This window comes from Lasioglossum baleicum, chromosome 15 (genome assembly GCF_051020765.1).
Source record: "Lasioglossum baleicum chromosome 15, iyLasBale1, whole genome shotgun sequence".
Classification (NCBI taxonomy): domain Eukaryota; kingdom Metazoa; phylum Arthropoda; class Insecta; order Hymenoptera; family Halictidae; genus Lasioglossum; species Lasioglossum baleicum.
The window spans coordinates 9,370,564-9,385,647 of record NC_134943.1 but is presented as its reverse complement, the minus strand read 5'-3'; the positions used below and the strand labels follow the sequence as shown (position 1 = coordinate 9,385,647).

The 15,084-nt window shown below is 46.3% G+C and overlaps 1 protein-coding gene across 1 annotated transcript in view; it reads left to right on the top strand.

The window, feature by feature from the left end:
- The window catches only part of Meltrin (disintegrin and metalloproteinase domain-containing protein meltrin), a 56,727-nt gene extending 41,700 nt beyond the window's left edge, over positions 1-15,027 (top strand). Inside the window, exons 4-13 of the mRNA XM_076439029.1 lie at positions 2,710-2,899; positions 3,456-3,523; positions 3,838-4,002; positions 4,074-4,243; positions 4,327-4,518; positions 4,774-5,370; positions 5,458-5,659; positions 5,874-6,081; positions 6,200-6,311; positions 9,680-15,027. Of these exons, the coding sequence (XP_076295144.1) occupies positions 2,710-2,899; positions 3,456-3,523; positions 3,838-4,002; positions 4,074-4,243; positions 4,327-4,518; positions 4,774-5,370; positions 5,458-5,659; positions 5,874-6,081; positions 6,200-6,311; positions 9,680-12,158 (4,383 nt within the window). The 3' untranslated portion in view covers positions 12,159-15,027. The remainder of the gene's footprint in view (positions 1-2,709; positions 2,900-3,455; positions 3,524-3,837; positions 4,003-4,073; positions 4,244-4,326; positions 4,519-4,773; positions 5,371-5,457; positions 5,660-5,873; positions 6,082-6,199; positions 6,312-9,679) is intronic.
- The last annotated feature ends 57 nt before the right edge of the window (positions 15,028-15,084 follow it).

The window sequence follows — 15,084 nt, the reverse complement described above, 5'->3', positions numbered from 1 at the left end:
TATTCCATGCTTGTCGAGAGTTAAACTCGAGCATCAATTATGTATGTATGTATCTCGAAAAAAAAACAACACGTTATTGACTGCTCTGAGAGATGGACAAATAGTTGTCCCCGTTGGACAGAGACTGAAGCATCCGGCATCGATAGAAACAATTGCTTTGTTCAACTATTCCTTGTTATTTTTCCGGTTTACCGAGTGACAGGCTCATCTTTCGAGACACTTCAACTATCCCGAAAAAACAACGCTCTGTTTACTGATTTTCGACGTTGTTTAACTATTCCCTGTTAGTTTTCCGATTTACTCGCAGTCGAACCCATCTTTGGAAAAGCTTCGACTATCTCTAAAAAAAGCACCGCTTTATTGACTGTTCCGGGTGATAGAAAAATTGTTGCTCCACTTTGTTCAGAGATTAGAGCGCCAGGCGTTGATACCAACAAATATCGTCGACGTTGTTCCACTATTCCCGATTATTTTTCCAATTGATGACTTGAAATGAAATCCGGGGTAAGTGCCGAAATCATAGTTTCGAGTTATCCCTTTTTGAAAACTCCTATATAGAAAAGCATGTTAAGCGCCAAAGAATAATACGTGTAAAGTGTGTGTGCATTTCAGGTTACTGGCGATGGGACTTAGAACGGTTTTAATTGAAAAAATATCTTTTTGTATTTTTGGCACTTATCCCGGTTTCCATTTCAAGTCTTCAATTTACCTATATCTACGAAAAGCAACGCGTTATTCACTGCTCGGTGAATTATTTTCCCACGTTGTCCAGACATCGAAGCATCGACAGAAACAATTGCCATCGACATTGTTCAACTGTTCCCTGTCATTTTTTCCCGAGAGCCAGACTTTTCCGAAAAGCTCGTGCTATTTCGAAAAAAGCACCGCGATATTGACTGTCCGGAGAGATGGAAAAATAGTTCTGCCATGTTGTCCGGAGATTGAAGCACACCCGGCGTCGATGGACATTTTTGTCAACGACGTTATTCACGGTTAATGGACACGCATAAAGCATCGCGCCGCGCCGGCATGGCAGGCGGATGGTCGGCCGTGTTTCATCGAGCGAGTTCGTTGCGCTCCGTTGTCGTCGGTTCCACATTTTACGCAATTGAATAAATGAATTGGCACGTCCAGTTGCCGTCCGTCGCCCGCTCGCTCTTTCTCTCTCTCTTTCTCTCTCTCTCTCGGCTGCGAATTATTTGTGCTCGTCGTTCCAAGACAAGCGGACGAGCTAATTTCGGCCGTTTAAATGGGGGAAATTCCATGAATCCAACTCGTTATGCTGCGAGCGGTCTCGCGCCCGAAATGGACTAATCGTTGCCTTTTGTACTTCCTTTCCTCCCTCAATTTTGCCACGAAAAGAACCATGATCGTACAGGTCTGCCATTCGCAAAATCGCTAATCCGAATCCAGACGCGTACAACTATTAAATCGTCCGAAAAGTTGCAACGTTCAAGATTTTTTCTAAACAAATTGGAAACTGGCGAGATGATGGCTTAAGCCCCCCTTAATCAATTTCATCAGGTTCAGGCGAAAATTGCTAATGAAGAGTGACTGTGAACCTCCGTAGAGCTTCTCTCACCCCAGCGCACAGTGGGCCAGAAACCGATCTTTTTGGAAAAAAATCTGCCGACAACTCAGTTTTACATCGATTCAATTGGAATTTTTTTTTAAATGTTCGTGAACGACTATACTTTGATGACGTGCAATCAAGAATCCTTATCTACAAAGCCCAATCACAATAACTCCGATACTTCATCCGCTCATACCATAAATTTGCATGTCCCAGGTGAGTTGCCGACACTTCTTAACCCCAAACCCTAAACCGCAAAATTTTAAACTGTAAAAAAAAATAAAGAAATAAATTATTATTAAAATTTATCCATGATATAAACTACCTCTACGTATGAACTGGCAATTGGTGGTTTGCATTCAGAAGAGCCACAAGAGGCAAATAATAAAGTCTTCAGGATATCACGAGCTGAAAACTCCCGAATATGTTGCCGCAAAAAGACAAATATAGATATTATACGACATATGTTATTATCATCCGATCCACTTATAAGCTCTCTAAGAATAAAGGATGGCAAGCACAACACCGACATGCAAAAGTGGTATGTGCGGATGAAGTATCAGAGTTATTGGGCTTTGTAGATAAGGATTCTTGATTGTGACAGTTAACGATTTTCGCGCAGCACGTCATCAAAGTAAAGTCCTTCACGAACATTTAAAAAAAAATCCCAATTGAATCGATGAAAAACTGAGTTGTCGGCAGATTTTTATCGAAAAAAGATCGATTTCTGGCCCACTGTGCAGCGCTCGAATCTATTTCGCGCGCCGAGGAACACCCGTACCTAATCCCATGCATGTCAACTGGAGCAGCGTCTTGAACCGCTGTTCTGCGTTTCGTTTGTGTTTCGATAGCGCGACCGCCGTGCGAAGGAGCAAAAGGAGGAAAGGATGACTGGCCCGGCAGAATGTGGGCCAACTATATTTGTAGCGGACGGATGGGCGCGAAACACGAGATACTCCGGTGAATATGCAGTCTCGAGTTTCGTCGGTACCATCGCGCGCCGAGAATCCTTTACCGCATCTCCCTGTCTCTCTTTCTCTCCCTCTCTCGGTCTAATTATCCTCCGCGCGTTTGCTCTCCTTGCCGTTTCGCTCCCTCTCGGATTAACCAAAGGAATGTTTCCTTGAAATTCGCAGGAGCTTTGCCACTACCAAGGCAGCGTGCGAGACGTGCCCGAATCCTGGGTGGCGTTGTCTACTTGCAGAGGATTACGAGGAGTCATCTTCGACGGCGAGAACCTTCATCACATTCATCCGGAAACGGAATCCTTGGACTCGAGGCATTATGTCTACAGGCAGAAGGATCTCGTCGCCAATCACACCTGCGGTAAACAGAATCATTTCCCGCCCTGTGAAAATCTGCACGGTGGCGAAACACGTCGAAATCCTAGCTTGAGAATCAAGTTAATTATTTGCCGATAATGTGACTGCGGATCTTTGCGGATTTGCGGAGCGAAAATAGAAATGTCAATCTTAATGATGTAAGGTTAATCAGTGCACTGGCTCAGTTTCGTCATAAATGCAGAAGATCCGCAGTCTAAAGACGAGGTCATAAGTTCATTTTGGCCGGAGTTTCGACGATTTTGGCTACCGTCTATCGTCCTAAACCTTGAAACGATTGCCACCGATCGCGGCCAGACTCGTTCCCAACGATATCGTAGGAAAACGCCGACGGAATCGGCCGTGTTCCGGATCTATTACCCTTGCCCGGTTCGGGGCGCTTGTGCTCCTTTACAGGACTGGAAGACCTGTCCCGGACTGGTCTCTCCTTAACGGTCTTAACGAATGTGGGAGCGAGATTCTGCCGGCTACTCGGCCTCTCTTTGTCCAGTGTAACTCTACCGAGAACTCGACCGATGATCTTGGGTTTTTGTTTCGCGCAGGTTACGAGGGAACGCCGCACCATGTTCTTGGCAGCGAGCACCGCGGGATTGTCAACAGAGCCGCCAGGGTACGCAGTCGTTGCCTTCACAATGGCAGAGAAACCGACAGACCATTGTCTTTGGACACTCTAGACCCCTCGGGAACGGTTCCCATGCTTGTTTAAACAATTTACACCTTTCGGTACCTTTCGTGGTTTCACGCGTTGAATCATCAGTTGCGATTGGATGATGGAATACCAGATTATTCAAAATAATCTGCGCGTAAAAGTCTAGTGATCACAGATTAATTGAAAATTTAGAGCATGCAAATATGCGTTGAAACTATCGAGTAAGAAAAATTTGTTTATCGAGATAAGTTAAACATAAAGGTGTTTCCTTGCAGCACAAGAGATCGGCTGAGCTGATCCGAGGACCCTACAACGCGAACAGGCATTCTAGATACGTGGAGCTAGTGCTGGTGATCGACAAGAAGGAGTACACGGCGCTTGACGAGAACTTTGACAAAGTGTACCACCATTGCAAGGACATCGCCAACATCATCAACGCGGTTGGTACCACTTCGAGAGTATTTTCAGTGTAGTAATCCAGAGAACTTGAAGAGCCTGCGTTCTTTTCTAGCTATACATGCCGTTGAACATATTCATCGCCCTGGTCGGCGTAGAGGTCTGGTCGGACTCGGACGAAATAGCGCTGTCAACGAACGGGGACAACACTCTCTCGAACTTCCTCCGCTATCGAAGGGAGAAGCTGGTCCAGGACATGCCGAATGACAACGCCCAGCTGTTAACGTGAGTTCTCGCTCGAATCCGTGGAAAGGCGCCGTTGTAACGCATACATTCGGTAAACTGTGAAACTGTTTCGAAACTTGCAGGCGAATCACTTTCGAGGGAGGCGTGGTTGGAAAAGCGCTTAAGGGGCCGATATGCACGTACGAGTTCTCCGGCGGTGTCTCCATGGATCACTCCAACGTCGTCGGACTGGTGGCTGCGACGGTCGCCCACGAAATGGGCCACAATTTCGGCATGGAGCACGATTCCAGCGACTGCGAGTGTCCCGAAGAGAAGTAACTGTCTTCCCTTGAAAAATCTGTCGAGAAAAGGGTACAAAAAGAAACCTTGAACGATGGTCCTGCTTTTTCCTGCGAAAGAAAAATTGGTTCAGATACTTCGATGGTGTAGTGAAAAAAAATTCATAAAGATTTATCATTCCTCAGGATCATCAACTTTCAATAGACTCCTTAGAATATCTTAGTTGCATATTTAAGAAGCTACTTTTTGTATACTTTATTTGAAAACACTACCATCTTCCTTGTTTGTAGGTGCATAATGGCGTCGTCGAGCGGCTCGTCGGGGCCAACGCACTGGTCGACCTGCTCCCTGGAGCATCTGGCTCTGGCGTTCGAGCACGGCATGGACTACTGTCTTCGCAACAAGCCGCAGAAACTGTTCGACAGCCCGTTCTGTGGAAACGGGTTCGTCGAGCCCGGCGAACAATGCGACTGCGGATTGAAAGAGAATTGCGACAATCCTTGTTGCAACAGCACCACCTGCATGCTGTACGCCAACGCGAGCTGCGCCACCGGCGTGTGTTGCGACCTGAAGACCTGCAAGCCAAAGACAGCGGGTACAGAGTGCAGAAGCGCGGAACACGAGTGCGATTTGCCCGAGTATTGCACCGGACAAAGCGAGTACTGTCCGCCGGATATCTTCAAGATGGACGGAGAGTCCTGTAACGTGGGCAAGGCTTTCTGTTACCAAGGCTCCTGCAGGACACATAACGATCAGTGCAAGCTGCTTTGGGGACCCACTGGTATATCGTCGGACGCGCAGTGCTACGATATGAACAACAAGGGCACCAGGCATGGGAACTGCGGCTACAATCGCGTCGAGACCAGCTACGTCAAGTGCACCGATCAGTAAGACGATTTTCGCGATCCTTTCGAACCCAGACCTACCTGCGCTTTTGCGAATTATTCTTAATAAGAGACTCCGATCGCTTTCAGAGACCTTCTCTGCGGGATGTTGCATTGCAAGCACTTGAACGAGAGGCTGGAGTTCGGTATGGAGTCCGTGGCGATTCTCAGTCACTCGTTCATCAACAACGGAGGGAAGATCATTCCTTGTAGATCGGCGATTGTTGATCTAGGCTTGAACCAGGTGGACCCTGGTCTCGCTCCTGATGGCGCTAAGTGCGCACCTGGCAAGGTAACCTGAAAAGCATTCACCTTGAAACGCCCTATCAGAAAATAAATAAAGACCTACAACATTGCATTTAAGAAAAACAAGGTCAACCTTCATATCTCCTGTGCGAATGCACCGTGGCAGTGCATTCTTTTCTATAGCAATGGAGATATTCAGGTGACCTGTTTGAAATGCACTCGGTGCATGCGATTACTATAAACGTTTGGAACCGATTTAGATGTGCGTGAACCAGAAGTGCATGTCGGTAGCCGATATGCGTGCCGCGACGGTCACCCACGGGGATATGTGTCCGAACAATTGCGGTGGGAACGGCGTGTGCAACAGTTTGGGCCACTGCCACTGCAATCGGGGCTTCCGGCCGCCGGATTGCACTCAGCCTGGCGTGGGTGGATCCCAGGACAGCGGCCCGGCGCAGGATCCAAACGGTGAATCGATCTTGTTCAATTATCCCGCGACCATTACCGGTCCACAACGATCCAACATCTCTATATAATCGAGAAGCTCGACTGTTCTAATCTTGGTTTGTTTTATCCGCGGTTACAGCGAGGAACGACTTCGTGTTGGCCATGTTCATAATCTTCCTGGGCATCGTGCCGATGATCGCGCTGTCATTGATCGGGATCTGGTGCACGAAAAACAAGACCTTCAGCACGAAGTACGTATGTTGCCTGGTACCGGTGATAGAGCCGCGGAGACAGTCGAAGTTCGCGGCGAACGGTCCGAATTCGGGTCACACGATCGGTAAAAACGTGTACGAGAGGGTGGTCACGTTCTTCTCGCCTCGTACCGATAACAGACGATCAAACGGGGATCGCGTGTCCACGATCAGCGATAATCTGCCGTCGAAAGAGAAGCTGCAGATCACTAAGACCGGCCTGATCTCGACCACTAACCCGGACGCGATCAGCTGCAGCAACAGCATCGAGAGCCGGAAGTCGATGCTGCTCGCCGCTAGCCAGACTAATATCAAAAAGACCCCGAACCAAACCGACGACAGAAAATCGATCGAACCCGATCGGTCCGCCACCGTCGCTGCAACCTCTTCCTCTGTAGAGTCTCGACCACGAAAAAACTCGCTGCGAACGGAGTTGGGCGCCAAGATATCCGAGCGCATCCAACAGATGCAGAAGAAGACGGTTAAAAACGTTAAGGGGCTCACGGTCAGAACTGACATGAAGCCTGAGCACTCGAACAACCTTCCCAGCCCTTTGCCGAAGACCGGAGAGCCCTTGCTGCCCACCGCGCTTCCCTGTGTCAAAATCCAGGCTCCCTTTTACAATAAAAAACCTCCACCTCCGCCAGCACCTGACCAAAGCCTCAAGCCAAAGATCAGATCGGTCAACAAGTCCTAGTAATGTTCTTCTGTGTCCTGCTAGCAACATTAACGCGTTGTCTACCGACTCGGTTGGTTAAAACAACTCTATAGTCAATTAACTAATCAGGGTTGGAGAACCCCTTACTATTTAGCTCTGAATTAAACATTAATGTATATAAATACTCTGCTTCCTTCTATGAAATGATTAAAGGCAGAGAAGTTGGGATCATTGTACAATTATGCAGAATTGTATGGCAAGGGGTTCAGCCGATTAACTCTTAATCGATAAGGTGGTTCACGGTGCATTTTAATATCGTTCTTCACATCATAACATCTCGACATTTCAAGTAAAGCGAAAACTAAAATTGCTTGACACTAGAACTACTGGAGCTACTAGAAACACTAGAATACTTGTGCCTACTACACGATACTTCTAGTGTTAACGGTAGATAAAGCGTTAATACCCCGAATAGTTTCCTTTTAGTGCCGAGTTCATGGCGACTCATGTTCTCAATCTCGACCATGATCTTCGCGCTAGGACGAAAGCAAGGTTGACAGCAACGGTGGCGGCACTAATCGACTCATTTTGCCAAACGATAGAGTACGGCTGCACTGTGATTTTTATACTTGTAACAATGGAACTAACGACTATATATGTATATACATATATATAGCACGGGACTCTGCCTCTCTAGATAAAATCAACGACTAAAACGGAGTCCCGTTATAGAATTTTTATATCCTATCGTGACACGATCGTGTTCGACACGAGCATGCCGAACACAGGAAATGCGTAGAGTCTTTCTGTACTTACCACGTAGAAATATTAGAAGGATCGCGCGCGCGCTCACCGTATAGTTTATTTATCCTTATTTCGTCGTTGTTTCGTGCTCAAGTGACGCGACACAATCGCGCATCGTGCAATTCGAGAATATTATTATTATGTTAGATTTTTAGTGTGTGCACGTCGTGTAAAAGTAATAAGCAAGTGGGTGATAATATAATAGAACTATCGTCGCTTTGTCGCACAGTGCAATACTTAGGAATTTCGCTGCAAACAATTGTAAAATGAATTGTGCATTAATTATAAGAAAAAGTAGTTACATAATTATTGATTTCTTCTCTTAATAATTTTCATAGATAGTGAATTATGTATCAGTAGTATTCGCAGTCTAAAAATTATTAAGTAGAACGAACACTATTATTAATCTACAGTTTATTTTTTAGAATGATTCCTGCAGTTAAGAAAATCGAGTATCCTATTATTAATGGATGTAGTCAAAAGCTATCGCTTATCGCACTGTGCGCAAAGGCGACCTAATCTATAATACTCTATTTAGCTAGAAGTAGCTCGAACAAAAAGCACAGGTTTCCAACCCGTGGACTTTGAGCATGCCTAAAACTTGCGACACGAGCATGAGCATGTGTGGAGCTGTTTTTTTTTATTTTTCTCGATTACTATTGCATCTAGAGGTTCGCCGAACTCGGCTCCTCCCGAGTCGATTCGGTGTTCTGGGGCCACGTGTTAACGACCACGTAATACTTTTTTTTTGAAAATAATCTTTTTAACAAAAGAAGGTACGAAGAACGAGGAACAACAATACAGTCTGTCTCTCTCTCGAAGGGAATCTCGGAAAACTGCACAGAGTCGCTCGCACTTAAGCAGAATGGATTTGTACATGATTTTATTCTCAATAAACGTAATGATTTTACACGGACCAGTGTACCGAATTTTCTTCAGTCTGCCGATCTGACGAAAGCAGAACAGATATATATTTTTACGAACTTCCTTCTTCCAAAGAGCTTGCGACTAACACTTTAATCTCTCACTAACTACATCTTCCTGCAAGTTTCTGTGAAGCGTGTGTGTGCTGCATGCGTGTTTCCCTACGAATCGCTCCCGAAAATACTTTCAGAATGGTGCATATGAAATGTGAAATATGTGATAGATGTACAAGGTGTCCATTCAAGCTTGCTGTGGTCACTTGAATACACTTTTGACAATGGGTTTCAATCCCTGAATCACAGTTGGCGTTTCTAAAATGTGTACAGACTGGCGTGTGGTATTTTCCATCGTTTTCTGTCATCTTAAAAACAGTTTCTCCGACGTGTGGTTTCCAGTACCATTTTTATTAAATGTTCTCGTTCGAGGAGTCTCCTTTTTCATAAGAAATGTTGAATATTTTTAAAGATATGACTGTATTTTATCATTGCATACTCCTCAAACACTTCGTCCATGTCGCGGATGGTTTCTACAAGATCGTTCATATCTAAATTATTCACTTGTGAATCTGTTAACAGACTGCCAATCTATTGAATCCTTATATTTCTTGCAAAATTCTGAAACCGTTCTACGAAATAGTTGAGTGCAATGTCCTTCTGTCAACAGACATTCGGCCTCGACTAAAAACTTCGAAGAACAGATTCTAAAAACGATGTAGAAAATTTTCCGAGCACTACGGCAGCTCCGTTAACAACCATTCAACGTGCGCATTTGTTTACATAAGAGATAATAACAGGCGCGCGAGCAATCAAGCCATCTCATATGCACCAGCCGAACACCTTCTCGCACGCGTGTGCCTGTGTGTGATCGCGCGTTGCACGCGACTTATTCGATCTACATATAAAAAGTGCATGCAACCGTTCGAAGTAGAGTGTTCGAAAAAGTGCACTCGCTATTGTTCGTTGTTTGTGCTTGAAATTTTCAGGAGTGATCGGGGCCACAACGGTATCGATCGTCCGAGCCCGTTGCCCCGAACGATCGAGACGATCGATTCGAGCCTGAGCCAGGACCCGGCGTGCGCGAGCTTATTACCGAAGCCGGAAGCCGACGAGCGTTACAACAATAATCTGTTCGGCCAGTTCAAAGGGTTCTCGATCACGCCGATCAAGAGCCAGCCGAAGAGCAACGAGCCGACGAAACCAGCGCCACCTCCACCGACAATCCCCACAGTGGCGATCAAAACGAACATCAGAACGCTGCCGAAGAGTAACGCGTCGCGAAACTCCATCCTAAACTCGTCTATGAACTACAACAACGAGGCTCCATCGGCCCCAGCTTTACCACCATTGAATTCAGGTCGTCCTTCGATCAGCAGTCCAGTTTTAGCAGCGACAACTTGCACTTCAGTCGAAGTGGTAGCCACCAAGCCACCCGTTAGACCATCTCTGGACGCTCCAACTAGACCAGCACCAGCTCCGCCGGTTTGTTCAGAGCTCCAACGTCTCCAAAGACCAAACAGTACTCCGTTAACCAACGTCCTAGAACCTGAGAAGAGACATGACAAAGGCGGTACCCTAAACAGGATAGCTTCTATCCTGCGTCCCAGCTCCGGGATCATGAAGGCGGGTCTGCAGATGACCCAGAAGGAGGAGAAGAACACGAATTCGCTGCCCCGACTGCAACACCAGAAGGCCAATAAGTTAGTGAACAAGGAGATCCTGAGGAACTTGGAGATATCGAACCCGATCCCCCAGAAGGAGATAGAGATCCCAACCCCGGCGATACCTGTGGTCGCTGACGCGGAGAAGAAGAACGTGGTGCTGAGGGCTCAGTCGATGAGAGACAGCAAGGTCACGCCGAGGCCGAACATTCAGACCTTTGGCTCCATGAGGCAAACCACGCCGGCGAAGAGACCTACCAGCATCCCTGCCAGCACTAGGCCCACAGCTCCTCCACCTGGGCCTCCAACTGTCCCCAATCCTGAGAAGATGAACGAAACCGGAAAGATCCCAGGATTGCCTGGTTATCAGACACCGCAGGTGAAAAGTTCGAAAATCGTCGACGACGCGTACGACGACTGCATGAACCTGGTCCCTGAGTCCTCCCTGACGAAGATTACAGAGGAGTCGCCTACCAGTGACAATATCTACGCGGTCATTGAGGAGACGATCCCGGAAAAAGCGAGGAAGACCCTGCCAGAGCGAGTGGACAACGAGTACAAGCTACCAAAGCCGGTTGAACCGTCTGCGAACACTGCCAACGTCGAATCGATGGGTCTCCTGTCCGAGATCGTCTCGGAGATATCGAACCGCAACTTCGACTCCATCTACTCGACAGCCACTCTCTCCAGAAAGTCGAAGAACAAAGAGGAAGCGGACAAAACCCCAGAAGAGCTGGGCTCGAACAGTTCTCTGGGAGCCTACGTGAACTCCGCTCACTATAAATCGCCCGGTAGCATCTATTCCAACTCTGCATCTGGGAAGTTCAACTCTTCTAGCTCCACGACTAGCTCGGGCTACCTGAATCCTTCGGTGTTGAACGTCCCACGACAGGAGCCCGAAAAAGTCGAGTCGAAACCGGTTGATAAGACCAAGCTGATGGCCTTGAACTCGTCGAACCCTAACTTGAACGATGACATATCGAAGGAGTTGGGTATGAAGCCGAGTAGCAAAGCTGATCCCTCTAAGCCGGCGATTTCGTTGAAGACCAGGCCGCTTCAGAGAGTTGCAACGAACGCAAAGACTGGAGAGGATGTTGTGGATGGGAAGGAGCAGGTGAAGCCTGTTCTTGGCCGCACGAAGACGCCTCCTGGTATCGTGAAGGGGTCGAAGGATGCCAGACAGGGTCCCGAGAACGCGTCGAAGACTAAACAGTCTTCCGATGCGAGTTCGAAAGGATCGACGGACTCCTCTAATAGATTATCTTCGAAAACTGTGCCTTGTAGCCCTAAGGATAGCGGGGGTAAGTTCAATAGCCCAGACGTGGTGTCGAGCTGTTCGACCTCGAATCAAATCAGTACAAAGTCGCCGGACGTGCTCAGCAGCAGCGGGAAGTTCAGCTTCCAGCCGAAGAACGTGCAACAGAAGGTGCCAACGCTGCCCAGAGCGGCGAAGAGTCCTACGACGAAAGAAGGACCTGGACCGAAACCGCTCGCCATCGCCAAGACGACTTCTGCCCCTGCGGAGAGGAAGAAGTCGCCGACGACCAGCGGGAACGCGAACCTAGGCAAAGCTCTGACCCCAAAGGAGCCAGTCTCCAAGGTCTCCCAGGCCAAGATAGCCTCGAAGGCCGAGGCGAAGACCGAGACCAAGGCCAACGCGGTCCAAAGAGCTGCCACTGGGAAGTCGAACGTTGCCTCGCTTCAGCAGAAGTTCGAGGCTAATAAAAACGTGAACGCGACCAGGACGATGGTCGCCGGCGTGCACAAAAGGACACTCGCGAAGGTCGCCGATGCGAAAAAGTAGATCCCCCAGGATCGGATCTAAGCGAAATGAATCTAGTCTGTCGGCGACTCGCTTGTCGTGGACGCGAGGAGCTGAGAACTGTGTTTCTAGGACGAGATTGGTTGAGGATCTTCAGGTGCTCGTGCATACTGTGCGATGACGTGAAAGAGGACGTGTAGATTATATTATGACGGACTTCTTGTGAGGCGGGGCCCATCGGTTTTCATGAGCTGCTGATTCAGCGTTGATAGTCTGCGAGCCCCTGATGATGTACTACGATTCATTTAATTCATCAAGTTTGGAACTTGCTCCAAATGGCTACTAGATTATTAAGCGTACAAATTAATTCTTGGCTCTCGCAGTGAATCAATTGTGACCTTATTTTGTATTTAAATCTTTCAACCAGCGTATTGGAGATGAACTATTGTACTTGTAAGATAAAGTAAATGCATAGAAAGTGGAGACTATTTTGGAGTATAGAATGCATTCTAATTGTTTGTAAATAATCAATGAATTCACGAATATGGAGGCCACGAATTAATTTATGTACGTAACAATGAAACTTCGATTATTCATGTCTTCAAAGCTATCAAATAATTGCAGCTAGTATTCCATAAGCATCATTAAGGGCTTATATTTGAACATTGTACAAAGGCTCATCGAAATCGATGTATAGGTTAGGGTCCTCGCCAGTTTAGAGTAGCCGGATCGAGGTGTTCGGTCTCGTTCCGACAGCAGCTCGTAAAGGCAGCGTGCAAAATGTGGCCGGAATACTTCTCGAGAAAATCGTATTCCGGAACATTTTGTATCTACTACCGGTGTACATAGTAGCTACTTAAAAATTCTAATATTTTTTGTAGACATATCACCTGTAACCACGTGCAACACTAACGACCGATGAACACGTTTGTTCGTGAGAGAATTTTTTAAGGAACGAGATGACTAAATAAGCAACGATTTATTTTCAAAAGAAATCCCGCGAGAGAAATTCTTCAACTCTGTGATATACGTGTAACGAAGGAAAAATAGCACAGAAACATTGCACCCTGCGTGGGTGATGACTGATGACACGTTGACTGCCAAATCGTGGTCTCGAACAATTCCGTAAAGAGTCAAAGTAATTTTCAAATTGATCACGGTGATTGCTCATTTCGCCATTCCCTAGGAATGCTGATCAAAATGCTGTTCGAACATACAATAAAAATGAACCCTCGTGATCCCACAATTACCATTTCGAGCGAATACCGTGTTCTGCTAATTGTTCAGTTAATTACTAACTCAGATTCTCATTTGCATAGAAGAAATTCACGAAATTAACCCCTCGCCTTATATGGCCTTAAACGAAGTCTTTCTGAACCTGATGGGAACAGAAACGATGTGGCAGTCAACCTGTCGAAAGAAATAAAAATGAGAAGATAGCAGATTAGAGACGCTCGACCAAAATTTATCGTTTTATAAAGATAGAGTTTTCAAGAGCGGATTAGTTTCGAGACAAAAATCATATCGAAGAGAGCTCTGCACCTTTCCAAAGACTAAGCGTTAGATTCCCCAGTCTCCGAGAACAGGAAATCACTTCTTCGACAACCTGTGAGAGTTCTGAAGATTCGTTAGAGCAACCGCGAGGTCTCTTTTGCTTTTCGAGTTCCATTGAGTTTGGAGGTTCGACGAAGCAATGCATAACGACTCGGAAAGAACAGGACAGAGTGCCTAATAAAACTGCGAACACGGCGTCCCGTGTTTGTTTGTCCGGCGACGATTAATGCATTTATTTTAGGTGCCGCAAGATCCGCTGCAAGTTCCGACGAGCTCCAAAGAAAGCGCCATTGGATTCAACAAAAATGGAAAGACTCTACAAGAAACAAACGAACCTTTGAGGAGATATTTATTTGACTGAGCAACCTGTATATATGTGCATATTGTAACATAGACGTAAGTCGTATTTTATACAACGTACCTTCGTGCTCACAAAAGTTCACTTTCGCGGTAAACTCCTGTAGCGGAGCGCGTGCGAGATGCGACTTTTCTCAGCATTTAGCTTTTTAACGGTGTCAAGTTCGATTTGTTGTTAAGCGCGTGAGACTCGCCTGTACCAAAAAAAGAATATGAGAAAAGCCGAGAGGGAAGAAAAAAAAACAAAGAGGCAAGAAGAAAGAACACGCGACAGACCAAAAAAGAAAGAGAGTAAAAGGTTTTATTGAACGGTTGCAACCTGTTTTGTGCATTCGCCGGTTCGAGCAGAGCGATCTCTCGCGATCCACGATCCACCTGTATACGATTGTTCGCTTTTTCATTTATCACAGTTCCTATGTACAGTACGTCTGGATGCGTTGAAAAAATTCTTCTGAGTAGCCGCGCGACTTCGGGTTCAATAAAGCTTTTCAACAATGTTAAAAGGAAAAAACGGCGTCCGCGTGTCATTTTTGCAATCGCTTCTTGTTCCGCTGTAAAGACAATCAGACCATTTTTCGAGCAGAGCCTTGGCCTGTTTTTCTTTTTCGAAATTGATTTTTCTAATCGATTGACCTCTCGACCGGAGAATAAAATAGTTGAAACAACGATCGGGGACGAATACTATTGTTTGTGAAATTCGACCGAAATTCTAAAGGAACAGGTCAACGAGAAATAAACGAATCGGATATATATATATGTATATATATAATCGTTTGTTGCCCGTCAACTTTGCAGCCTACCACAAACAGTCAACAAACAAACAACATCATTCCATATTATATTGCAGTTATGTTCGGTACCAAAGACGAACCGCGTTTTCCGCGTGTTCGAAAGGCCAAGATGTAGACTACTTAAATCGTAAACGTTGTGTTAAAACTTGTACATTTTCCAGTCTATGGTAACGTTACAATAAATTCTTTATTCCACGCATGCGATCGTCTGACTCATTTTAGCCGGTTACGTTCGAAGGTAGGTGCACGCGCAGCTGTTGCAGGAA